Genomic DNA, 26,614 nt, shown 5'->3' with positions numbered 1-26,614 from the left:
TGGGCTGGCTTTAAACAGCAGTTCTCAGATCTCAGCCTCCTGAGTTGCTAGGATCACAGGCCTGAGCCACCAGTGCCTGGCGAATACAGCCCTTTCTTGAAAGTGAAGCCCACACCTGGCTTTCATACTCATTGCTCCTGCTCCAAGGACCAGACAGCAGACTTAGTTTCCCCATCTGTCAAGCAAGGATGAGAAATCTGCCTATCTCACTGAGGTCGGGGACAAATACAATTATACATGAGGAGGAATGCTTTTGCAGACCTTGACGAATGTGAACTTACATAAATCTTACTAAGAAGAACCTTGTGCAAGAAGTTATTCTGTGTTTTGCATATAAAATCACCTATGTTTGAAAAGAAAAGTGGCTGAAGGTATTCATTGGTTATTGATTTTTTATTTTTTTTTTATTTTTTATTTTTTTTTTGCCAGTCCTGGGCCTTGGACTCAGGGCCTGAGCACTGTCCCTGGCTTCTTTTTGCTCAAGGCTAGCACTCTGCCGCTTGAGCCACAGCGCCACTTCTGGCCATTTTCTGTATATGTGGTGCTGGGGAATTGAACCCAGGGCTTCATGTATAGGAGGCAAGCACTCTTGCCACTAGGTCATATTCCTAGCCCTGGTTATTGATTTAATTTTCTTCTTTTTTTTGGGGGGGGGCAGTCCTGGGCCTTGGACTCAGGGCCTGAGCACTGTCCCTGGCTTCTTCCCACTCAAGGCCAGCACTCTGCCACCCAAGCCACAGCGCCCCTTCTGGCCGTTTTCCATATATGTGGTGCTGGGGAATCGAACCGAGAGCTTCATGTGTAGGAGGCAAGCACTCTTGCCACTAGGCCATATTACCAGCCCTGATTTAATTTTCTTAAAAAACTTAAAAAATTTTTCTGGTTCTTGGGCTAGAACCCAGGGCCTGGTCCCTGGTCCTTAAGTTTTTCCACTCAAGGCTAGTGTTCTATCTCTTGAGACATACCTCTGCTTCTGGCTTTTTGCTAGGCAATTGGATATATGAGTCTTATGGATTTTCTTTCTTTTTTTTTATGCCAGTCCTGGGACTTGGATTCAGGGCCTGGGCACTGTCCCTGGCCTGGCTTCTTTTTGCTCAAGGCTAGCACTCTACCACTTGAGCCACAGCTCCACTTCCGGCCTTTTCTGTTCATGTGGTGCTGAGGAATTGAACCTAGGGTTTCATGCATGCAAGGTCAGCACTCTACTGCTAAGCCATATTCCCAGCCCGTTTTTTGTTTGTTTGTTTGTTGGTGGTGGTGGTTTTTTGTTTTATTCGGAGCTGAGGATTGAACTTTGAACTCAGGGCTTTGTATTGCCAGGCAAATGCCACTGAGCTAAATCCCCAGTCCAGTCTTACAGATTTTACTGCCTGAAATGGCTTTGAACTTCAATCCCCAGAGCTCAGCCTCCTCAGTAGCTAGGATTGCAGCCATGAGCTACTGGTGCCTGGCTTAAAAAATACTTTTAAGAGCTGGGCACTGGTGGCTCCCTTCAGCCTGTCTGTAATCCTAGCAACTCAGGAGGCTGATATCTGAGGATCGCAATTTGTGTTTTGTTTTTTTTTTTTGTTTTGGCCATTCCTGGGCCTTGAACTCAGGGCCTGAGCACTGTCCCTGGCTTCTTTTTGCTCAAGGCTAGCACTCTGCCACTTGTGCCACAGCGCCACTTCTGGCCATTTTCTGTATATGTGGTGCTGGGGAATCGAACCCAGGGCCTCATGTATACAAGGCAAGCACTCTTGCCACTAGGCCATATCCCCAGCCCTGAGGATCGTAATTTGAAGCCAGACTGGGCAGGAAAGTCCACAAGACTCTCATCTTGAATAAACTACTCAGATAAACTGGTTGGGCACCAGTGGCTCATGCTTATGATCCTAGCTACTCAGGAGGCTGAGATCTGAGGATTGTGGTTTGAAGCTAGCCCAGGCAGAAAAGTCCCCTATGAGACTCGCATCTCCAATAAACTACTCAAAAAAGAAAAGCTGGAACTGACACTGTAGCTCAAGTGGTAGAGCGCTAGCTTTGAGCACAAAGAGGCTCAGGGACAATGCCCAAGCTCTGAGTTCAAGCCCCAGGACTGGCACTAAACAAGCAAACAGACAAACTTCACTCTGTACTCTAGTTTCTTAGCCCCTTCTTCAACCTTCTGCTATCCTGAGAAGCAAAGTCTAATCTCCAAAGCCAGAAAGGGAGTTGGAGGAGAAGGTCTGCTTTTCTTCATCAGGGACCCTGTTTGCTCAGCACAATTGCTGTTCTAGATTCCTCTTACCTTCAGATGTGGGACCCTTCAATGTTCTCCCCTGTGGTCTAGGGGGTCGGTAGGAATGAGCTTCAATGCTCAGCACTATAGGGTAAGTCTTGTCCAATCGTTATAAGTGGAGAGACATGGCAGGTCTGGTTTCAGTAGCCCCATCCTGGATCCCAAGGTGGCTGAGGAGGATACATATGGTCCTTGTCTTACAGCGCCATCTTCTGGACAAATCTGCTAGAGCAACCCTTTGCCAGTCCAGGACCAGTTTTGTGTTATCTGCTTGGCCATAATCAAGTTCTGAAATCTGATCTTATCCTAGTTCTGGAGTCTGAACTTTTCCTTTTTTCGGGAGGAATGATATATAGAAGCCTTCCAACCACCTGAATACATGATGGATCCCCAGAGTGGTAGGGATGGATGATTCACAATTCACTGAGTCTCTGAAGCAGCTTAGGCAAGTCTGTCAAGCACATGTTTGTCACATAGGTCCCCAACACACCCACCCTAGCACTGCTGTTACTCACAAAGAAGCATTCACCTGTAAGCAGGGGCATAGTCTCTGTGGCTTTTAGAGCTTTCTGGTTTTTTTTTGTTTTTGTTTGTTTTGCCAGTCCTGGGGCTTGGACTCAGGGTCTGAGCACTGTCCCTGGCCTCTTTTTGCTCAAGGCTAGCACTCTGCCACTTGAGCCACAGCGCCACTTCTGGTTTTCTGATGATTAATTGGAGACAAGGGTCTCACAGACTTTCCTGCCTGGGCTGGCTTTGAACCGTGATCCACAGATACCAGCCTCCTGAATAGGTAGGATTACAGGCATGAGCCATCAGCGCTGGGCTTCCCTCAGCTTTTTTACCCAGGACTGGCACTCTATCGCTTGAGCCACATTTCCACTTCTAGTTTTTTATTGTTAATTAGAGATAAGAATCATACTGATTAATTGGGGACAGAGCCTCTCAGAGCTGTCTGCTTAGTCTGTCTTTGAGCCATGATCTTCAGATCTGTCTCCTGAGTAGCTAGGCTGACAGGCATGAGCCCAAAGCCAGACTTGATAAGTTGAGTTTTTTGTTTTGTTTTGGTTTGGTTTGGTTTTTCCAGGTCTGGGGCTGGAACTCAGGGCCTGGACACTGTCCCTGTGCTTCTTTTTACTCAAAGCTAGCGCTAACTCTACTACTTAGGCCACAGTGCCATTTCTAGCCTTTTCTGTTTATGTGGTACTGAGGAATTGAATTCAGGGCTTCATGAATACAAGGCAAGTACTCTATCATTAAGCCACATTCCCAGCCTTGATAAGTTGTTTTGAGGACAATAGTATTGCTTTAATAGTACAGAGTAGTGGGGCTGGGAATGTGGCTTAGTGGTAGAGTGATTGCCTAGCATGCATGAAGCCCTGGGTTCAATTCCTCAGCACCACATATACAGGAAAAGCCAAAAGTGGCACTGTGGCTCAAGTGGCAGAGTGCTAGCCTTGAACGAAAAGAAGCCAGGAGCAATGCTCAAGCCCTGGGTCCAAGTCCCAGGAGTGGCAAAAAAATGTGTGTGTGTGTGTGTGTGTGTGTGTGTGTGTGTGTTTGTATAGCACAGAGTAGCAAACTCAGTAAGTAGCAATCATTTACTCATTGCCTACTGCGATCAAGTCCCAGCCTCTAGAGAGACGCCTCCTCTCCCTACTTACCCCAGACAGATATTTGCCAACAGGTTGGCCTTCTTGGAATTGCCTAAGCAAAACAGGGTCTCCCCCATACCTCTTTACTCGGCCTATGCTGTTACTTATGTATATATGTGTGTGGGTACACACACACACACACACACACACACACACACACACACACTCCTTTTGTTTCCCCAGCTATGTTCCATCACATTCTAGCTCTGTCCCATCCTCTTTGGATATTTATAGTTTCCTCATCCGCATTCAAAGCTTCATTCCCAGCCAAATCATAATCTACTTAGGTCATGGGCTATGCTTCTCAAATCACCTTTCTCTCAATGCTATCAATATCTAGTAAGGTGCTTGACTCAGAAAGACCAGTTAATAAATAATAAATGATTGTTGAAAGAATTCCCAAAGAGAAGTTTATTTTATTGTTATCATCATCAGAGCTGCTTTTTTGTTTTTAACCAGTCCATATATGCGTAGTACAAAGTCTGCACGAGTTACCAGTCACTGTCATTTCTCGGGGTGATCATCTAAAATGAGAAAAAGATTAGGGAGGCAGATAAATACAAATTACGCTAGAATATGCTTTGGGTAGCCATTTGATTAACGTTCTCTTTTTTATTGAAAAGAAAGATTTACTATAGGAAAGAGCACACACATTAGTATAAGCTTTGTGAATTCTCACAGATGAAGATACAGAGCACACATTATTGTGTGTGTGTGTGTGTGTTGGTGCTAGGACTTGAACTCAGCCGGGTTTGGTCACTGTTTCTTAGCTTTTTAAAAAAAAGACTGGTGCTCCACCACTTGAGCCACAGCTCCATTTCTGGCTTTTTGGTGATCAATTGGAGAGAAGTTTCATGGTCTTTCCTGCCTGGCTTGGCTTTAAACTGTGATCCTCAGATCTCAGTCTCCTGAGCAGTTTAGTATTACAGGTGTGAACTAGTGGAAAGTGTTTGTTTCTACTTTGAAATGTCACTCAAATTCCATCTCTTCTTTCAGTGTTTCACCTGTAATCCTACTCTGGCCGCTAACCACTTTCTCCTTCCTCAGTGCTTGGATCATGCTAAACGGTCACATATTTGTATGATTTGAGTCAACAAGCAAATATGGTTGAATGCAGGAGACTCAGGTTGGAAGGAAAAGGAGGCCAGTAGGGTATTAACGTAATTGGTTTTGGGAAAACTATGCCCATTGCTAGCACTGGGACCCAAAGTTAAAGAGTAAGTCGTCCCCCCTTCTCTCTATATCGCAGAGTGTAACAGAGTTTCACTATCTTGTTTTTGTTTGTTTGTTTTCTCTGCTGGTCCTGGGGTTTGAACTCGGCCTGCACCCTGTCCCTGGGCTTCTTTTTGCTCAAGGCTGGTGGTGCTCTACCACTTGAGCCACAGCTCCACTCCCTAACCTAGAGGGGCCTGGACACACAGAAAGTTGAAGCCTCCAGCTGGCTCCTGCTCCAATCCCACCCGATTCCCAGGCCCGGCCCCGCCTCTACCAATCAGTGCAGCCGAGCAACACTCCCGCCCCGCCCTGCCGTCCAGTCAGCGGGGAGCCATCCATCACTGTCTAGACATGAGCCAATCCCACAGGCCCTGCTTTCCTGGTAGCCAATGGGCGGCGGCAGGGGGCGCTCAGAGGCCTAGAGGGGGCGGGCTCCGCCTCCCCTGTGGTATAAAGAGGTTCGTAGCCGCGAGTCCCACAACTTGGGTCCCACCCTCGGTGGCCGGGTAGCTAGCGGTCCTTTCTTCCCTTGGGGGGCGGGGGGAACGGGGGGAACCGGACCGGCCTCAGTGTTTCCATGCGGAACCTGTATTGGACTTAGAATACTGTGTGTGTGTGTGTGTGTGTGTCCGTTTCTGATGTGTCCTGCTGCCAGTTCAGCGAGAGAGAAAACTGGGGCTCCCCTACCACTTCCCGGAGTGCACTTGGCTCACCCACGAGGACACAGAGGCGAAGCCGAGGGTGGGGGTCGGGGGGCGGGGGGGGGGGCTGGAAGATCCGGGAAGGCCAGGCTCTGCTCTTGCGAGACGCCGATCGCCCTTCCCGAAACCCAGTCCTCCGAGCCGTGTCCGCGGCTCGGGCCCGGGCCCGGAGCCGCGTTAATGAGCCCCTGTGGGGGAAGCCCGAGCCAGCGCCAGCGCCAGCGCGCAGCTCTGGGCCGTGGGCCAGGCCCGTCATCCTGGCGGCTGCACCGGCCACAATCCCCGAAAGGTCTCCTCCTCCGCAGCCCAGAGGGCCGAGCTGGCGAGCTCCTCGTCCTGTCCCCTGTCCCCGCCGGCCTTCCCTTACCCCAGCCCCTCCAGTGATTCAGCACAGCCATGTCCTTGCTACCCTCTCCCCGCCGTGGCCACAACCAGCCTTAGGGTCCTTTAACCGCAACAAGCCAGGACATCTTCCTGGCGGCCTTCACCGCGTTGCAGATGATGTGTTCTTCTGGTTCACGCGCGCGCGCGTGTGCGCGCACATCCACACACACACCAGGACGCGTCCAGGTGTGCCTCCTCTAGAACCTGCCTCTGCAGAATTTGCTGAAAACATTTAAAAGCTTCCAGAACCTCGCCACACCCCTGGGCAAAACCAGGACAGGAGCATGTAGTTCACAGGATTTTGAAGAGCCCGGCTTTTGTTGTTTTGCTTGTCCTGGGGCTTTAACCTGGACCTGAGAGCTGTCCCTCTGAGCGGCTTTTGCTCAAGGCTAAGCGCTCTACCACTGGGGCCACGACACCACTTCTAGCTTTTTCTGAGTAGTTTATTGGAGACATGAGTCTCACAGACTTTCTTGCCCCGGGTGGCTTCGAACCGCGATCCTCAGATCTCAGCCTCCGGTCTAGCCAGGATTACAGGCGTGGGCCACCGGTGCCGGGCTTGGAGAGTTAGTTTTGAATGAAGCTCCTGACTTCTGTCGGTCCCCATTCCCGTCCCGGTATAATCCAAATTGCAGGGCCAGGAATTGACGGGTTGCCAGGAAGCGACTGGCCCCGCCCTGCCTTGCGGTCGCTGAGGGCGGTGAGAAGCAGCCAAGCACTTGGGTGTGACCGCATTGCAGAAGTATTTCTGGAGAATGTTTCCTTTCCAGCCGCCACACTGGCTTCTGAACAAACACCACAGTTTAATTGCATGCTCCCCCACCCCTGCAGAGTTGTCTCTTTTTGCATTATTTACAGGAAAGGCTCATGTGCACAGTGCTTGCAAGCATCCTTGTCATTACCATATCTTTGTCATTCTTTTTCTTATTACAGAACTAGTCAAACCCAGGATAATACCCCATCTTGGCTTTACCATGTAGGTCGTGATTGCCACAGAGCCCGTCTGGATTAACACTCAAGACTCGCCTCTCTCGGTCTTACGGCAGAGGCGGGCCGAAATTCTTATGCTCGAGCTGGCAGGGAACTTGCCGGGCCGGTCACGCGTGCTGGTTGCTAGGGCAACGCCCTGTCGCGGGAAATAGGACTGCAGCTCCGACTCCTGCTGGGCGGGGAGGCCGGAAGCGGGGGGGGGGGGGGTTCGTCCAGAAGGCCGAGTTGGTCAAGGTCGCGGACTGGGAGAAGCGCGTTTCTCTCCTCTCCCTCCAGATGGCGCTGTAGGATCGCAGATACCGTCCTGGGGCGGGGCTTCCCCTGCGCTCGGCGCCGGCGAGGGGCGGGGCCGGGGGGCGGGGACCGGGGCGGGGCGCTGGACTGGATCCCCCCCCGCCCTCCCGGCCGCTGGGTTGGCGCTACGGGCAGCCAGGGATCGAGGAAAATATGCAGATTCCGTTCGTAAACGAAGACCCCCGTGTGCGTACGGGGACATGGACACCAAGAGCGCACGCGTCAAGGAAAAACCAGGGAGAAAGCGCAGGTTCTGAGATGGAGACCGAGGAAGGGTAGTTAGTTGAATTGCTCGGGAAGACCGTTCATCTTCCGTGTTGGTCCCAGTACTCCTGGCCCCTCGCCCCCTAGGGATCTGCAGTTCCTCCCAACTCCAGGGCCCTGGGTACGCGCGCTTTGGGCGCGGGCCGACGCCTCCGGGACGCCTCCCTCCTCTCTCCCCGTCCCCCCTTCCCCTTCCCCCTCCGCCCCCCCCCCCCCCCCCGCATCCGGGCAGAGCCAGCAAGCCCTCAGGGAGGACTCGCGTGCCTAGGGTACCCTGCCAAGACCGGAATCCGTGACTCCAGGCATGCCCAGGAAAACAGCCGCGGCTGTCTCTCCCTGCCCGCGAGTTTGTAGTGCAAGCCTCGCTCCCTTGCCTTCTGGAGCCCAGGGATGGAAAACATGACTCAAGGACTCCCCCGCGGAGGCGGGCGTGCCAAACACACAACAGGGGGGCATCCTCTGGTGCACTCCTTTTTCTGGAAATGTGTCCTTACAGTCACCGTGACTCTATGCCCTACCAGCCCTTCCCACCACATATGGAACCTTCAGGAAGTACTGTCCCCTTCCTTCCCATGGAATCACACAAGCACAGAGCTACCCCTCCCCACACCGAGTGTACCCAAAGAGGAGAAAGTGCCAGTCCTCTTCTGAAAGCACACACACACAGACACCCCAGGCCAAGAAAGGAGGCTTTGGCAGAGAGAAGCAGGTTTATTAGGCCAGGAACTCTGAAAATCTGGGTGCAGGCAGCTTAGCTGGGTCTCCATGGCCCCAGCGCCAGGCCAGGACTTTGAGCAGAGGCAACAGAGCCAGACCAAGCCTTGGTTTCCCAGAACCCCTGGCTGGGAAACCTCAGGGATGGGTTCTGGAAGAGGCCCGGGAAGGCAGAGGGGTTTCTGCTTTCCCTCGGAGTCTGTAGGAAGCTTTTGCCAAGATGGGAAAAGGAGCCCTCTTGGGGAAGGAAGCCTTGAATCCACAGCCTTCATTTCAGTAAGGACCACTTAATTTGTTCCTTGGCAGACTGAAGAACCTGGAGTGGGATACAGTGGAGTAAGAGCATTGAAGAGAATGTCAACTGCCTTTACTGGAAGGGAGATCTGTAGCATAGCCATGTGCTCCTACCAGCCCTGGCCACTAGATGGCAGGAGCGTGTCTCCTTGGTTTAAAGGGGAAGGATTCAGGAATGAAAGGGGAGGAGGCCCAGATATAAATGCAGGCAGCTCCCACTTCAAGCCCAAGCCTGCCCAGCTGTGGTTCCTGTGTCCTGGCAGCCCTGGGTGTGTCAGTGGCCCTAGCCTCCCCCGTGTCATGCCATACTATAGGAGTTCCTGCCCACACTGCCACGTCTGGGCAAAGGCTGGGCCCAGGTTGGACTCTGCCTATGTTTAGACACCTGGCATCCCATCAACCCCCTAGCTCTCTGGCTCTGGATTTCAGCAGTGCATTCTTGACACCCCACCCCAACCGCTGCTGATGTGGCACAGCTGGCAAAGGGTAGCCAGCCAGAACCTGCTCTCAGATGTGTGTACTCCTACAGCCTGTGAAGGAACCTGTCTCAATCTGGTGTGTACCCCAGTCTGTGCCATTGTGCATACGTGATGCCCACACACACCATGCACCGTGCAGGGAGCCCAGTATGTGTCTTAGATTGCCCATTCGACTATTAGGCCTCATTTCCTTGCAAATAAGGTCCATTCTTTCCCATCCCCCTGTAGCCTCCTTCTTATCTTTGGGGACAGGTGTGTGTGTGTGGGGGGGGGGGGTTCCCTTCCTTCTTAGAGGAGAATCTAACTTTTCCATCGGATCCCATCCTCACTCCTGCAGCTTCCACCAAAAATGTAATGTTGTCATTCTTTGCCCCTTTGGACAAGTAGTAATGGTTATTTCCTGAGCACCGATGACTTGCTAGCATCTTTCCACCCACCACCAGCTCATCTGATTCTTTTTTTGGTCAATCATGGGGCTTGAACTCAGGGCCTGGGCACTGTCCTTGAGCTCTTTAGCTCAAGGCTAATGTTCTACCACTTGAGCCACAGCACCACGTCCGGTTTTCTGGTATTTCACTGGAGATAAGAGTCTCATGGGCTCTCCTGCCCAGGCTGGCTTTGAACTGTGATCCTCAGATCTCAGCCTCCTGAGTAGGTAGGATTACAGGCATGAGCCACTGGCGCCCGGCTCTAATTCTTATAATAACGCTATAAGGAGGGCTCCATCCTGGCTCCCCACTGGACAGCACAGGCCTGTCTCAGCAAGGCTACTGTGGTAGTAGTGAGTTCCAGGGCAGGAAAGGTCCAGAGAGGCTAAGTAATTTACCCTAGGCGGCCCAGATTGAGGTAGCAAAGCAGAACCTGTTCCCTGGCAAGAGGACTCACAGGAGAGTTTGTTAGTTCTAGGGACTACAGTGAGGGCCACTGGCACCCAGCTGAGACAGTGTCTTTCTAAGTTACCCAGGCTGGCCTTAATTTATTATATACTCTACGTGGACATCAAACTCTCCATCCTCCTGTCTCAGTCTCCCAAGTAGCTGGGATAATGGGCATATGCCACCACACCTGTCCGAGTACTTGTGTTCTTTGTTGTTGTTGTTGTTGTTGTTATTGTTATTTTTTTGCCAGTCCTGGGCCTTGGACTCAGGCCTGAGCACTGTCGCTGGCTTTTTTTTTTTGGCCAGTCCTGGGCGGTGAACTCAGGGCCTGAGCACTGTCCCTGGCTTCTTTTTTGCTCAAGGCTATCACTCTGCCACTTGAGCCACAGCACCACTTCTGGCCATTTTCTATATATGTGGTGCTGGGGAACCCAACTCAGGGCTTCATGTATATGAGGCAAGCACTCTTGCCACTAGGCCATATCCCCAGCCCAGTACTTGTGTTCTTATCTCCTCTGTTCTTCACTCCTCAACTTCTTCAGGCCCTGAAAACTGCCACATGGCTGCCTTTACTCCAGCAGGGGATGAGGAGACAGGGAAAAGCATGGAGAAGCAGAGGGTAGGGAGCACAGACAACAGCACTAGGAAGTGGGTGCCATGCCCAGGCCTTCCCACCAGATGGCACAGGCCCATTTCCGCAGGATGATGGTGAGAGGAGTAGTCTCAGAGAACCATGCTCCCTTCACAGAAGCAGGATACATGTGCACAGAGAGACATGCAGACAGAACAGAGGGCTGGGTGGTTCAGCTTGAATAGCAGGAGGTTTGGCCAGCTGGGGAGGCAACCTGGCCGCAGAGGCAGGACACCCCACTGTCCACATGAATAGAACCACACAGGAGGGGCTGGGGATATGGCCTAGTGGCAAGAGTGCTTGCCTCGTATCCATGAGGCCCTGGGTTCAATTCCCCAGCACCACATATACAGAAAATGGCCAGAAGTGGCGCTGTGGCTCAAGTGGCAGAGTGCTAGCCTTGAGCAAAAAGAAGCCAGGGACAGTGCTCAGGCCCTGAGTCCAAGCCCCAGGACTGGCCAAAAAAAAAAAAAAAGAACCACACAGGAGTGTGGCAGAGGCCAGCCTCGCCATAGCCAGGTCACTAAGGCAGAAGCAGCAAGTGATGTGTAGGAAAGTTGGAACTATCATGGGCTGGGGAGGCCCTTAACAATCCCACCATGGACCCTAAAGGTGAGGAAAGGAGTGTGGAGGCAATTTTCTTTTCTATCCCAGTACTGGGGCTTGAACTCAGGGCCTTGTGGTCTTGCTTAGCTCTTTCGTTCAAAGGTTGTGTCACTCTAACACCTGAGCTATAACTCTGCTTCTGGCTTTTTGCTAGTTTGTTGGAGATAAGAGTCTCAGAGCTTTCTGCTTGTTCTGGTTTTGAACCACGATCCTCAGATCTCAGCCTTTGAAGTAGCTAGGCTTACAGGCATGAACCACCGGCGCCCGGTTCTCTTGTGATCTCTTTTTCTAGTTATGGGGAGTCTAGGACACCTACCTGGGCCACACTCTGCTCAGTCAGGTTGCTATCATCCGCCTGTGAGGAAACAGATTCAAAAGGTGGGTTCAGGCTGGAGTGAGGGGCTTAGCGCTGTGGGTTCTGGGTTAGCTCAACCCAGCACAGCTTCTAGATCATCACTTAGTGATCCTGGGATCCTTCTACTTGCACAAAGGGTGAGGGGGTGGAGCAGAATGAAGATGGAAAAAGACAGCATCCAGGCTTGAGGCAACAGAGCCCAGCAGGAGATTCTATCTACGTCACCATGTCCCCACCTCAAGGCTGATACAGCTGAGTCTGTGTTCAGGGTGGACAGGGTGGGCAGGGAGCATGAGGAGAGTCAAGGAAGACTTACCCTAAAATTTATCTTCTGGATCACTTGTTGGGGATCACTCTCCAGAATCACACTATAAGAGGAGAGCAAGGGGAAAAAAGAAAAAAACAACAACAGAAGCAATTGGTGACAGGACCCTCCCATTTGGCCCAGAGAAGCCACGCCCCCTCCAACTTATGATGTACTGTAGGCTTCCCCACTGCTGCCCTGGAGTCAAGTCTCTCCCACGCCACAGAGGGCCCCGGAGGGCCCTCCACACTTCACACTGTGGTCCACTGTGAAGTAGTTTAGGTGCCACCATGGTTTCCCACCTGTAATACAAACTACTCAGAAAACTGAGCTCTGAGGAGCACAGTTCAAAGCCAGTCTAGGGCAGGGAGAGTCAGTGAGGTTCTTATCCCCAATTCACCACCCAAAAGTCAGAAGCAGAGGTGAGGCTCAAGTGGTTGAGTGCTAACCTTGAGCAAAAAAAATAAAATTTAAAAAAAGCTAAGGGACAGAACCCAGGTCCTGAGTTCAAGCCCCTGTACTGGCACATACACAACTGTGAAGTGGGGTTAGGAAGGAGATTTGGCCCCAGAAGCCAGCAATGTCCTGGGAGCTTTTTTAACTCAACTCACAAAAGTGTCCCTGGCTCTGAGTATCCCTGACCACCCCTCTCCTTCCCATCCTCTCCTTACCCGCCATCCACAATCTCGTCCAGCACCAAGAAGGCTCCGTCCATGTTTTCCAGCAACCAGCGCTTCTCCACATTCTTCCTAAAGGCAGACAAGCTCTTGAGCCTCCCCAAGGCTGGGAAGAACCGGTCCTCTCTAGGTGAGGCAGAACCCCTGTCTTCCAAGACTGCTTCACTGACCACCCTTCCCCCAGCAAGGTCTAGGAAGGAGAGGGCAAAGGGAAGTGAGGGTAGAGGCTAGCACAGGGCTCCTGAACACAGGATAGGTCTAGGATTAGTCTAGACTGGTTTTTCCCTGGCTATGTTCACTGGGATTGAGAACATAACAAAAGGAGGACAGAAGGAAAAACACTCTACCCAAGGTGGTTGATTGTGAGTTCAAGGCCACCCTGGGTGATATAGAGACCTAGTCTCTTTTCCTTCAAAAAAACAACAACAACAACAACAAAAAAAAACCAAACCCATGAGTTGGGGCTGGGAATATGGTCTAGTTGTGGTAGAGTGCTTGCCTCATATACATGAAGCCCTGGGTTCGATTCCTCAGCGTTACATAACTAGAAAAAGCCTCAAGTGGTAGAGTGCTAGCCTTGAGCAAAAGAAGACAGTGCTCAGGCCCTGAGTTCAAGTGCCAAGACTGCCCAAAGAAACCCCAAAACAAAACATGACTTTACTACTGTTATGATAGTAACAGTGTGACCACAAGTAACTGTGCCTAAAGACTGAATTATGTTGGACTAGCAGCTCACACCCGATCCTAGTTACTTAGGAGGCTAAGATCTGAGGATGGAAGGTTAAAGCCAGTCTGGCAGCAAAGTCCATAAGACTCTTATCTCTAATCCAGAAGTAGAGCTACATAGCACAGTGGTAGATTACTAGCCTTGAGCACAAAAGCTCAGGGACAGGGCCTAGGCCCTGAGTTCAACACCCTCTCCCCCAGGCCCTGAGTTCAACCCCCCTCCCCGACTCAATTATTATTTATATCCTGTATACCACCTTGACCTGGCTGTCACATAGAAGCTAAGTGAAGGGCAGGGGCTTTAGAGGAAGGTGCTCTGGTTCGAGTTGGGCTTGAGGAGACTTCAGGTGGAAAGCGGGAAAACTCTGTGTCTAGGATTAGCAAGACTTGAGACCTGGGTGTCTTGGGAGTGCAGAAACTTCTCTCTTACCTTAGCACATGACTCAGAGAATCAAACAGGCAGGTGAGAACAGACATGAGCATCAGCTGGGGAAGGCCGGTGTGAGAGGAGGAAAAGAAAAGAGCTGAAATGGAGAGAAATAAAGGAGACCTGGAGCCCACCTGGGTGGGCCATGGGGTGGGGTCTCCTTGTCAGAGGGGACTGGGGCCAGAAGCAAGAACTTTTCCAGCTCTGGCTGAGGACACAGGGTCTCCTCCTCTCTACTTAGGAATCAATGGCTTCCTGCAGAAGGTGCAGTGACCCTTATTTCTGGTTCCCAAGGACCCTCTGGGGCATCATGGATGGCCCAGAAGGCCCCTTTCCCACCATGAAGAGCCTCCCCACCCCCAGAACCAGTGATGAAACTTCTAGACCCCCTTTCCACCTCAAACTCCAAGTTTTTCCCCAGGAGAGCCCCCCGCCCCCATCAATTAGTCCAGCCTCCCAATTCACCTCATTCTCATGGGAGGAGCCCACCACATACAGGAGGAGGTCAATGCTGCTCTTGTAGACAACCGTTGTGCCCCCGAAAAATGCAATCTCACCTAGAAAGAGAGTAGTTCTCCGCTCTGGACCCTGCCTGTCACGCCACCCTAGGTTTCCCTCTTTTCTTCCCCGGGAGCCCTTAACAGACCAGCACGGGGACCATGGGAACCCTACCATGAGCTGTTCTGTCTTCTCGCTCCCACCCCTGGACCTAGGGGTAGGCCTCCTCCTGCTAGAGGAGTCAATGAACAAGCAGTTCAAGGCTGACCTCTGTCCCACCCACTGCCATAGGCAGTACCCAGGGCCCCTGATCCTAGTGAGAGAGTCACAAAACAGTTGGTCTTCTCCGTCAAGACAGGGTTGGCTGTGCTGGGGTGGGAGGAGAGAAAGATGCCAGTGAAGGTCTCCTGCCTGAGTGGAGAACAGCTGGGAAGGAGAAGACAAAGAGCCTTAGAAGAGAAGGATGGCCTGTGGGTGGGGACGGCCTGTGGGGACAGATGTGTCCAGATGGAGAGGGTGACAGATGCTGGGGTTTGTCTCTGAGTTCTAGTGTGGAAAGAGGCGGAGACTTACTCTCTGTCCGGCTGGTCTTGTTGAAGACATTTTTCTCAAAGATCATCTGCTCCTTTATGGAGGGGAATGTGTCATCATAATACTGTGAGGAAGACAAGAAGGGACAGGAGCCATTCCTCAAAGCCTAGCTCTTCCGGGAGGTTGAGGGGTGGCAGGGAACCGTGGGTACCGGTGAAGGCAGGCCCTGCAGGCCTGTCTGCTCCCTAGTTCCCACGAACAAATTCTAAGCAAAGATAGTCAGGCAAAAGTGGGGAAATAATGGAGTTGGCCTTAGAGTCCCTTCATTCCTCCCCCCATATATATTGGCAGTCATGGAGCTTGAACTCAGGGCCTGGGCACTGTCCCTGAGTTCTTTTTATGCAGAAGGCTAGCACTCTACCACTTGAGCCGCAGTGCCATTTCGGGCCTTTTCTGTGTATGTGGTACTGAGGAATCGAACCCAGGGCTTCATGCATGCTAGGCAAGCACCCTACCACTAAGCCACATTCCCAGCCCCTGAAACACTTTCTTAATCCGTAACTTGAATGGCTTCTGCTGAGAGGAGGCCTTGCAGGTTCTGGCACTAGTGACCCATGACGATCTACTAGGGCAAGGTATGTTCACCTCAGCTCTCAACTTTGTAGATATGGATTTTTCCATTTAGTAATCTATAGGCAAATTAGCAGTTTCCTTACTTGCCCTTGCCATGGTAAACAAGCTCATTTGGCTGTTATGGAGACCCAAAAAAGTTTCAACCCCAAACAAATGCATTTCCTAGCTAATTTAGATGTGTAATAGAGCACAGCTACAGTCAATTGTGTCAGTGGTGAAAATTTAGTTTTGGATTACCTTAGCTTAGTTTACCCAGGCATGTCCACTAGGAAAGATACCAGATAACGGAATCAAAATTCAATGAAAGCCACCCTGGGCTTCAAATCAAAACCTCGAGTTTCAGCCAGGCCTGGTACCTTACATTTGTAACCCCAGCACTTAGGAGGCATGAGTATTGAAAGATCAAGGCCAGACTGAGATGTATTAGTGAAACTGAAAAAAATAAGGTTTGAGGTTTGTAGGTCATTGGTAGAGCACTTGCTCACAATGTCCCAGGCCCTGATTTCCTTCCCTAGCACTGTTACATGGTTTCTCAAGCCTGATGTGGTTCTAAACCCCTCCACTAAGTCCTCTGTGTTTATGAAGCTGCACTATGAAAGTGGAGGTGGTTTGTTTGGAGTTGAAGGACTAGGGTTCCTGGGGCCCAGCTCAGCTCTCCACTGACCCCCTCCCACGAAGCCTTCCCGCGTCCAGCTGGCAGGTGGGAGGGAGGATGCTAGGAAGGCCTAGGAGGGAACCTGAGTAGAAACAGAGATGTCCTTCCCTCAGGGACAGCCGCTCAGGACAGGGCAGCGTGGCCCGTAGAGCACCTAAGCCAGGCAGCTCAGCATCCCAGAGGCCTGTCTCTCTTGCAGGGCAGCCGGCTAGGCGCAGGCCTTGGGGCCGCGTCTTGGTCTGTATCTTCAGGGATGGGGAATTTACCTTGGCCAGGAGGCGACGCCCATCATGATCTAGGATGAACACGGCCTTGATGGTGTAGAGGGAAGGTTCCTGCAGCTGACACGGGATTGGGAGGGAAGGAGGGCTCATTTGGGTGACCCCAGTCCCAAATCCACAGCTGGTTCGGGCCCAACCCTTTGCCACATGGATCAACTTCCCCCCAGCCCACTCCAATCCCAGGGCAGGCAGGCGGGGTGGGGGGGGGGCACTGCAGGCCCCCGGGGTGGGTGCCGTGTCCTCGGGGTGCAGAAAGTCCTGCCGGACCCAAGTTCTGTCATGCACTGACCGCTCCAGAGCCCGAGTCCGAGTGTATCACAGAACCTGGGCCCGGGGGACGGCAGCTCGGGGCCTCCTCCGTCCAGAAGCAGCATGGCCATCAGCGGGGGGGGGGGGGGGGGGGGAAGGGGGGACCTCACCCCGCCCCCTCCTCTGACCCCCTCCACCCCCTCGCCGCTCCAGCTCCCGCACAACTCGCGGCCCGCGCCGGCGGGCCTCGGGCCTCCTCGCCCGCCCGTCCCCACGGGGACCAACTTTTGCTCCCATCCCCCGGGCCGGGCAGCGCGGCACAAAGTTTCTCCCACGGCCCGCGCCCGCCGCCCCGCTCCCCGAGCCCGGCCCTCGGCGTACCCGCGGCCCCGAGGGCTCCCCGACCCCGGTGGGCGGCGCCGGGCCCCCGATCCGGGCAGCCGCAGCCCCCTCCCCCGGGTGCGGACGTGGCCAGGGCCTCGGGCCGCTGCATTCCGCTCGCCGCCCAGCACTGACAGCACCGCCCGCCGCCCCGCCCCGCCCCTCTCCGGGCCGCCCCCGGGCCCTGCCCGCCCCGCCCCGCCCCGCGGCCGGCATCGCGGGCCCTGCCTCCCGCCCTTCTCTCCCTCCCCTCCTCTCCTCTCTGTCTCTCCCTCTCCCCTTCTCCCCCTCTCCCCCTCTCCCCTCTCTCCCCTCTCTCCCCCTCCCCCCTTTCCCCCTCTCCCCTTCTCCCTTTCCCCTTCTCCCCCTCTCCCCTTCTTCCCCTCTTCCCCTCTCCCCTTCTGCCCCTTTCCCCCTCTCCCTCTCTCCCCTTTCTCTTCCTCTCTCCCTTTCTCTCCCTCTCTCCCTGTCCCCCTCCTCCTCCTCTCCTCTCTCTCCCCTTCCCCCTCCCTCTCTCTTCCTCTCTCTCCGCTCCCTTCCTTTCCCCTCTCTCCTCTCCCCCTCTCCTCTTCTCTCTCTCTCTCTCTCTCCCCCTCCCCTCTCTCCCCTCCTCTCTCTCACCTCTCCCTCTCCCTCCCCCTCTCTCCCCTCTTCCCCCCTCTTCCCCTCTCTCCCCTCTCCCCCTCTCTCCCCCCTCCCCTCTCCCCTCCCCTTCTCCTCCTCCCCCTCCTCCCCTCCCCCTCCCCTCCTTCCTCCCTCCCCCCCCTTCCTAGAGTCCCTCAGGTGGAGCTGGGCACCAGTGCTCAGATATATAATTCTAGCCACTGAAGAGGCTGAGATCTGAGGATGGCGGTTCCAAGCCAGCCTAGGCAGGAAAGTCCATGAAACTTTTCTCTCCAATTAACCACACACACACCAGGTGGAAGTGAAACTGTGGCTCAAGTGGTAGAGCACTAATCTTGAGTAAAAAAGCTTAGGGACAGCCACCAGTTCCTGGACCAGGAGAAAGAGAGAGAGAGAGAGAGAGAGAGAGAGAGAGAGAGAGAGAGAGAGAGAGAGAGAGAGAGAGAGAGAGAGAGAGAGAGACACAGGAGAGGCAAGGCAGAATGTTCTTTTCACTGGTGTCTGAGAAGGCCTTCAAGAAAGACAACCTTGAAAAACTGGGAGAAGCAAAGGAAGAGGGGACATTGTCCAAAAAGAAATGTAGTCTTTACCTGACTTATGTAACTGTAACCCCTCTGTACATAACAACAGTAAAAAAAAATTGTTAAAAAGCAAAACAACCTTGAACAAAAAGAGCCGAGTGGAACGTAGTAAACTAGACATGTTGAGGACAGCTAGTGACCGTGGTGATGTAGAAGGCACCTCTGTGCCTTCCTCGCAGGCTGTCAGTTATAATCTTGTACATACTCAACACTTTGGTACTGTGTGTGCATACGTGTGTCTGTCTGTCTATGTCTGTGTTGGGTGATCCCGGTATTTGGGCATTTCTTCTTTAGATTCTAGATATGCCCAGATATGTTTTAAAAATTGACTTTCTTTCTTTCTTTCCTTCTCTCTTTCTTTCTTTCTTTTTTTTTTTTTTTCCAGTCCTGGGCCTTGGACTCAGGGCCTGAGCACTGTCCCTGGCTTCTTTTTGCTCACGGCTAGCACTCTACCACTTGAGCCACAGTGCCACTTCTGGCCGTTTTCTACATAAGTGGTGCTGGGGAATCAAACCCAGGGCTTCATGTATATGAGGCAAGCACTCTTGCCACTAGGCCATATTTCCAGCCCGACATGTTTTATTTATTTATTTATTTATGCCAGTCCTGGGGCTTCAACTCAGGACCTGGGTGCTGTCCATGAGCTTCTTTTGCTCAAGGCTAGCTCTATCACTTTAGCCATAGCGCCACTTCCAGCTATTTCCATTTCTGTGATACTGAGGAATCGAACCCAGGGCTTCATGCATGGTAGGCAAGCACTCCGCCATGAAGCCACATTCCTAGCCCTTGACTTGTTTTAATGCCTTAATATTGCTGGGAGCCAGTCCAATTTTATGCATATATACAAGGACAGTGCTGCAAAGCTCCATGGGCATTTCTCAGCCTCTGCTGGGACTCTGTTACACACTTTGGAGAAAGCCTCCCAAAGAAGGAATGCAGGACGATCTGGGATGAGAAAGGCCTGAGAGAACTGGGGTGGCTCCATGGGACTGAGGAGAGAGGAATTAGGAATTAGGCAGGCAGGAGGTACATGCAAAGGCCGTGGAGGAGTCTTAGGGCTGGGGTCAAGAAAGAAGACTGTCTGGGCAGTTTTCTTCTTCTTTTTTTTGGTCATGGGGTTTGAACTCAAGGCCCGGGCTCTGTCCCTGGACTCTTTTTGCTCAAGGCTAGTGCTCTACTGTTTTGAGCCATAGAGCCCCATCCTGTTTTTTGGTGGTTAATTGGAGATAAGATCTCATGGAAAAGTGGCACAAGGACTCAAAGAGGTAGAACCTTGAGCAAAAGAGCTGAAGGATAGTGACCAGGCCCTGAGTTCAAGCTCCATGACTGATTAAAAAAAGAAAAGAAAGAAAAAGACAGAAAGAAGGCAAAAAAGAAATATACTCTTTGCCAGGGGCGGGTAGCTCATACCTGTAATCCTAGCTACTCAGAAGGCTGAGATATGAGGATCACAATTCAAAGCCAGCCCCACTCCCCTCTTATCTCCAATTAATCACAGGAAAAGCTGCTAGTTGTGCTGTGGCTCCAGTGGTAGAGTGCCAGCCTTGAGTAAAAGGAGCTTAGGGACAGTACTCAGACCCAGAGTTCAAGGCCCAGGACTCCTCTCCCCCCCCCCCCCGCAAAAAAAATTTGCCTCTCAGACTTTCCTGCCTTCCTGGGCTGGCTTTGAACCATCATCCTCAGATCTCAGCGTAGCTAGGATTACAGGCATGAGCCACCAGCACCCAGCTTGTGAAACTCTTATCTCTAATTAAGCACCAAAAAAAAGCTTGAAATGGAACTGTGCTTAAGTGGTAGGGAACTAGCATTGAGCAAAAAAAAAAAAAAAAAAAAAGAAAGCTCAAGGACAAAGGAAGGAAGGAAGGAAGGAAGGAAGGAAGGAAGGAAGGAAGGAAGGAAGGAAGGAGAGAAAGAAAAGAAAGCCTATCTCCAGCTAACCACCCAAAAGCAGGAAGTAGAGGCACTAACCTTAAGTGAAAAAGCCAAGGACTACCATCTAGGCCCTGAGTTCAAGCCCTAGCACTGACACATACACAGGCTGGAAAGAAGGCTTAGGAACCACAAACCCTCTTAACCATCACCTCCACTTCTTGTTGTTGCTATTCTTATAATCACCAGGATCATGCTGGGCACTGGTGGCTCATGCTTGCAATCCTAGCTATTTAAGAGGCTGAGATCTGAGGATCGAGGTTCAAAGCCAACCCTGGCAGGAAAGTCCCTGAGACTCTTATCTCCAATTAACCACCAGAAAACTGGATGTGGTGTTGTGTCTCTGGTAGAGGGCTAGGAGCTGAAGAACTCAAGCCCTCAAGCCCAGAATTCAAGCCTCATGACAGACCAAAAAAAAAGTCACCAGGATTTCTTACATGTTAGGTACAGCAATGAGTAAGTTTAGAGCCCTGAAGTCCAACCTCCTAAAGAGGAGATGTTCTCCAGTAATGACCTCTCTCAATCTATCAACAAGAGACCACCAATTCCTTCTTCTCCTTGCCCCCTCTCTGCCTCGACTAGGGCACAGGCTTTAGAATTCCCTTTAATCTGGTTCGATGTAAAAAGTCAGGTTTAGTGTGCAGGAGGTTGGGATAGGGTCAACCAGAGTTGGCAGCCCAGGAGAAGCACATAGGTACAGCCTGAGAGAATTGGCTGAGGACCAGCCTGCCCAGGCAGCTAGGCAGGTAAAGTAGCACAGGCCTCTAATCTCCTCAGGAGGCTGAGGAGGAGGCTTTTGAGTATGAGGCCAGCCTGGGTTACATAATGAACCCCCCCCCCACACACACCTCAATAACAAAGCCACAGCCTTCAGATTTCTCTGGCCTCTGCTCCCTTCGTGGTGTTAGAGTTGGTGGGGAAGAGCGGACTCTGCACCCCTAGCCCTAGAATTTGTGCCTCTGCTGCACTCAGGGTTGCTCTTATTCCTTTGGAGCCCCAGGGGACAGGTGATTCCCATAGGATCCTCTTGTGGCTCGGGGTATATCTTAGAGGAGAGGCCATTTCTGTTTCCTGTGACTCACCCTCCTGCTGCTGCTAGTCTGGGCTCTTATGTCCTGGGATTTCAGCATCTGTTCCTGTGTGACAAGAAGAAACAGCTCTCTTGGTTACCGGCCTCAATCCTTCCTGCTAGAATGTCAAGAGGAGGAGGTGTATGTGGAATCTGAGACATGGATGTGTTGTGTTGGCTGGAAAATGAAGGCTTCCATTCTCCATCTGCAGGATGGGCTTCAGGCTGAACCCTGTAAGGACCCCTCTTGTTTCTTTAAGGCCTTTGACTTTCTCTGGGGCTAAGCTGCAGGGTGTGTGGAGAGAGTCTTGAAAGGGTCTCTTCACATGCAGCTAAATGCACAAATGGCACTATACATATAATCTAGGATCTAGATTAGTTTGTGTGTGCAAGCACATACACACATGCATGCTCTGGTACTAAGGTTTAAATTCACTATCACAGCTAGTGCTCTACCATTTGAGTCATACCTCCAGTTCAGCTTTTTTATTGCCAGTCCTGGGTCTTGAACTCGGGGCCTGGGCACTGTCCCTAAGCTTCTTTTGCTCAAGGATAGCACTCTACTTACCTCTTGAGCCACAGCACCGCTTCCAGCCTTTTCTGTTTATGTGGTGCTGAGGAATGGAACCCAGGGCTTCATGCATGTTAGGCAAGCACTCTACTGCTAAACCACATTCCTAGCCCCTAATCCAGCTTTTTGTGTTGGTCAACTGAAAATAGAGAATTTTTTCCCTCCTGAGCTAGCTTTGAACTGTGATCCTCAGATCGCAACCTACAGAGTAGCTAGGATTATAGGTGTGAGCCACTAGTGTCTGGCATTCTAGGTTTTTCTTTTTTTTTTGGTGGTACTACAATTTGAACTCAGGGCCTCACCTTTCCTAGGCAGGTGATCTACACAAGCCATATACCCTTCAACTCACATAATCTGAATTTAAGACTTGTGAATATGTATATTGCTCTTTTAGCTCAGACTAGCCCAACAAGTAAGTGACCAAGCCAGATTTTTGAACCACCCTATGAGTCCACTCCCACCACCCACTCTCCCCACCTCCCATGGCACCTGCCAGATTGCGACATGGGGCACTGAGAGTTATACAAAGAAAATTACCCAATGTTGTTTGGGGCAGCACAGGACAGTTGAACTCAGCTTCAAAAAAAAAAGAACTTACATGAAGACAGGAATGACCAAGGAGGCATTTTCATTGTATAAATCAAAGGAGCAAGCTGGGCAGGGGCTCAAGTGGCAAAACACTTGCCCAGCAAGCCCTGAGTTCAATACTGCCGAAAAGAAGAGAAAAGAAAAAAAAAAAGAGGGGAAAAAAAAAGAGAAAAAAGGGAGAGACATTTTCAGGATTGAGAAAGAACATGTTCTAAAATCAGATGATGATTCTAGTCTGGACATTAATTCCCACCCCCTACAAACTCAATTCTTTCTTCCTCCTCCTCCTCCTCCTCCTCCTCCTCTTCCTCCTCCTCTTCCTCCACCTCCTCCTTCTTCTTCTTTGTCATGGGGCTTGAAGTCAGGGCCTGGGTGCTTTTTTTTTTGGCCAGTCCTGGGGCTTGGACTCAGGGCCTGAGCACTGTCCCTGGCTTCTTTTTGTTCAAGGCTAGCACTCTGACACTTGAGCCACAGCACCACTTCTGGCCATTTTCTGTATATGTGGTGCTGGGGAATTGAACCCAGGGCCTCATGTATAGGAGGCAAGCACTCTTGCCACTAGGCCATATCCCCAGCCCCTGGGTGCTCTTTTGTTCAAGGCTGGCACTCTGCCACTTGAGCCACAGCACCACTTCTGGCTTTTTCTGTGTATGTGGTACTGAGGAATCGAATCCAGGGCTTCGTTCATGCTAGGTAAGCACTCTACCACTAAGTCACATTCCCAGCCCCTAACTCAATTCTTGCTACAAATGTGACTCTACTCTGGCTGCACAGAGGAATCATCTGAGGGGATTTTTACAAAATACTGATTCTACCCTGGGGACTGTGACTGAATTGATCTGTGATGGGACCCCGACAATGGGATAGTTTACAGGCTCCTCAGGTGATTCTCATGTGCAGTCAGGTTGAGAAGCAATGAGAAGCAATCTTTCTTAAAAGAGTGTGGTAGTATTCATAGGGGAAAGGCTGGGTGACAGAAGAGCTTTATTTCATGATGGTTTAATGGTAACCAGCTTGATAATGATTTTTACCACCCTAAAGGGGGTAGGGGAGTAGGGGAGAGGGGGATATTTTAGGATTAGCTGGATAAGGAACTGATTTCCTTACAAGATGTGCTAACCTTTTAGTACTGACATGATGCAATCTCTCAGCAAGGCTGTCATCTATTCTCTTAGAAGGCAATCTCAGGCACTGTCTAGTCCAATCTCCTGGACTAGATGGGGGCTGGAAAATAAGAAATACTTATATAGATTAGTAATTGCATGTTCCTTTTTTATGCTAGCACTGGGGCTTGAACTCAGGGACTGGATGCTGTCCCTTAGCATGTTTACTGAAGGCTAGTACTGTACCACTTGACCCAGAACTCCATTTCCAGCTTTTTGGTGGTTAATTGGAGAAAGTCATGGACTCTCCTGCCCAGGCTGGCTTTGAACTTTGATCCTCAGATCTCAGCCTCTTGATTAGCTAGGATTACAGGTGTGGGCCACTGTTGCCCTACTAGATTAGCTAATATATACATATATACATATACATATACATATACATATATATATGTATATATATTTGGTGATGGTACTGGCCCTGGGATTTGAACTGAGCATGAGTGCTATCCCTGAGCTCTTTTACTCAAGGCGAGCAATCTACCACTTGACTCAGACCTTCTGGCTTTTTGAGGGGTAGTTTATTGGAGGGTCTCACAGACTTTCCTATTGGGGGACTGGCTTCAAACCATGATCCTTAGATCTCAGATACTTGAGTAGTTAGGATTACAAGCATGAGTCAACAGTGCCTGAAACCTTTTTTTTTTTTTGCCAGTCCTGGGTCTTGAACTCAGGGGCTGGGCATTGTCCCTGAGTTTCTTTTGTTCAAGGCTAGCACTCTACCACTTGAGCCACAGTGCCACTTCCAGCCTTTACTGTTCATGTGATACTGAGGAATCAAACCCAGGGCTTCATGCTAGGCAAGCACTCAACCACTAAGCCATATTCCCAGCCATGATTTTTTTTTTTAATGGGGGTAGGGGGAGAGTCTTGCTGTGTAACCCAGACTGTCTTCAAAAGGACAAGTCCTCCTGCTTCAGTCTCCTGAGTGCTGAGATTATGATGTGTGCCACCATGTCTGGTTAAACATCTTTAAAGAAGAAAAATAAGAAGCAGCCAGAGTGGCAGTAAGACTGGGTTTCCCTTTAGGGGAAAAAGCAATTCCTGATATTCCAGAAGTAACTTGATCCCCAGCCAGCGGTTCCTTTCACAGCCCCTTCTCTGAGGTTTTCCTGGCAGGTGTCACTCCAGGGGTGATTGGAGGATGGATATGCCAGCTGATCTTACAAAGGAGGGGTCAACATATCCTCTCAGGAGTGGGGATGTCAGCGTATGCTTGATAGTGAGCAGCTTCTATTAAGACCCCTAAGTCCCTCTGCACCTGAGCCAACTCTTCCTGGCTTTCCATTGCTTTTCTGTCCTGTGAAGCCTGTTGTCCCCAAGGCAAGGCCTGACTTGAATGATGGCCATCAGCCTCTCCCTCGGGAGCAAGCGCATGCGCTGACTTTTTCCAGTGGTTATCTCAGTCTGATTTAATGGATATACACAGACTGATGACACATCAGCATGGGATCTTTCTTTTGCTTCTTGGGTAATTGTCCTATTAACAGCTGACCCAGGCAAAAGAAGTGGGGGGGGGGGGGAGAGGGCTTTGGGCAGGGAGAAGGATAGCTTTCTGGGTGAAGGACACACCCTGGAGTTTACAAGGTTAATCATCAGGTTCTGGAAAGGAGGCTTGCACCTGCTCAGACTTGATATGGAACCCTAGACAGTGGAAGGCAGGCTTTCTGTCTGCACTCTCTACCATGGAGTATTAAATATCACCGGCCCCCACACCCTGCCAGGCCCTACCTCCTGCTGTTTTCATTAGGATCATTTATATATCAGCTGTTGTAACTCTTGTCTTTTCCCTACTTTCTGAAACTGTCAAGTTATAACCTTTTCCTAAAGATCCTCCAGTTTGTTGTGTGTGTGTGTGTGTGTGTGCACGTGTGTTGCAGGAGCTCAAACTAAGGTCCTTGAGCACATAAAACACACGTCTGTTCTACCATTAAGCTATTTCAGCCTACTCCAGCTATTACTTAACCCAATAAAACAGCACCTGGTGTATCTCTCTCCCATTTTACACTCATATAACTATTATACATGTTATATACCGCACTTGAAGTAGGGAAGCAGAGGAAATGAAAAGAGCTGGGTGTTGTGGTATATGCCTATAATCCCATCACTCCACAGCCGGAAGCCTGTATGTATTACACAGAAGACCCTATCTTGAAACAGCAGCAACAATAACAACAAAGAAAAAAGAAAGGAAGAAGTTTTTCAAAAGAGTAAAGAGGGGCTGGGAATGTGGCTTAGCAGTAGAGTGCTTGCCTTCCATGCATGAAGCCCTGGGTTTGATTCCTCAGCACCACATATACAGAAAAAGCCAGAAGTGGCAATGTGGCTTAAGACGTAGAGTGCTAGCCTTGAGGAAAAATAAGCCAGGCCCCAGGATGGAGAGAGAGAGAGAGAGAGAGAGAGATAGAGAGAGAGAGAGAGAGAGAGAGAGAGAGAGAGAGAGAGAGAGAGAGAGAGAGAGAGAGAGGAGAATGAATAGAACATAGCAAAACCAAAAAATTTCTCTATCCCTTTTAACCTTTCATCAACATGGGACCTTCCTTTTCAGAGTTTTGCCATTCCCCCCAAACCAAGACCTGGGAGGGATAGCAAGAGAGATCAGAGATAGCAATTACTATTCTAAGACTCTTCTGAGTTGCTGAAATGTGATCAACTAGAAAAGCTGGGGCTGAGATCTGGAGGATTGCCATTCCAAGCTAGCCTAGGCAAAAACAAAACAAAACAAAAAAACTCCCACAAAAGTCCCTGAGAATCTATGTCCAAAAATAATCAGCAAAAAGCAGGGCTAGGTGACTGGGAATGTGGCTTAGCGGTATAGTGCTTGCCTACCATACAGGAAGCCTGAGTTTGATTGCTCAGTACCATATAAACAGAAAAGGACAGAAGTGGCACTGTGGCTCAAGAGGTAGAGTGCTAGCCTTGAACAAAAGGAAGCCAGCGACAGTGCTCAGGCCCTGAGTTCAAGCCCCAGGACTGGCAAAGAAAAAAAAAAGCAGAGCAAGAGAGGTGGTTC

The 26,614-nt window shown here is 50.9% G+C and overlaps 1 protein-coding gene across 1 annotated transcript; it reads right to left on the bottom strand.

Moving 5' to 3' along the window:
* Positions 1–8,456: 8,456 nt before the first annotated feature.
* On the bottom strand, positions 8,457–17,295 carry Copz2 (COPI coat complex subunit zeta 2). The gene is made up of 9 exons (XM_048366844.1): positions 17,080–17,295; positions 16,435–16,509; positions 14,923–15,004; positions 14,317–14,408; positions 13,855–13,910; positions 12,693–12,770; positions 12,034–12,085; positions 11,679–11,717; positions 8,457–8,790 (listed from the first exon to the last, which is right to left on the bottom strand). The coding sequence occupies exons 1-9, from the start codon at positions 17,293–17,295 to the stop codon at positions 8,743–8,745; spliced, it is 738 nt and encodes a 245-aa protein (XP_048222801.1). The 3' UTR covers positions 8,457–8,742.
* Positions 17,296–26,614: the final 9,319 nt, after the last annotated feature.

The sequence above is a fragment of the Perognathus longimembris genome, chromosome 17 (genome assembly GCF_023159225.1).
Source record: "Perognathus longimembris pacificus isolate PPM17 chromosome 17, ASM2315922v1, whole genome shotgun sequence".
NCBI classification, from domain to species: domain Eukaryota; kingdom Metazoa; phylum Chordata; class Mammalia; order Rodentia; family Heteromyidae; genus Perognathus; species Perognathus longimembris.
The sequence above is the reverse complement of the archived record's forward strand: the minus strand, read 5'-3'. Positions and strand labels throughout refer to the sequence as shown.

Coding starts and splice junctions, on each gene's coding strand:
- Copz2 (XM_048366844.1), bottom strand. CDS start 17,295: ATGCCGGCCGCGGGGCGGGGCGGGGCGGGCAGGGCCCGGGGGCGGCCC. Junction 15,005..16,434: donor GGCGTCGCCTCCTGGCCAAG/GTAAATTCCCCA, acceptor TCTTCCTCACAG/TATTATGATGACACATTCCC. Junction 13,911..14,316: donor GCTCCTCCCATGAGAATGAG/GTGAATTGGGAG, acceptor GGCCTTCCCCAG/CTGATGCTCATGTCTGTTCT.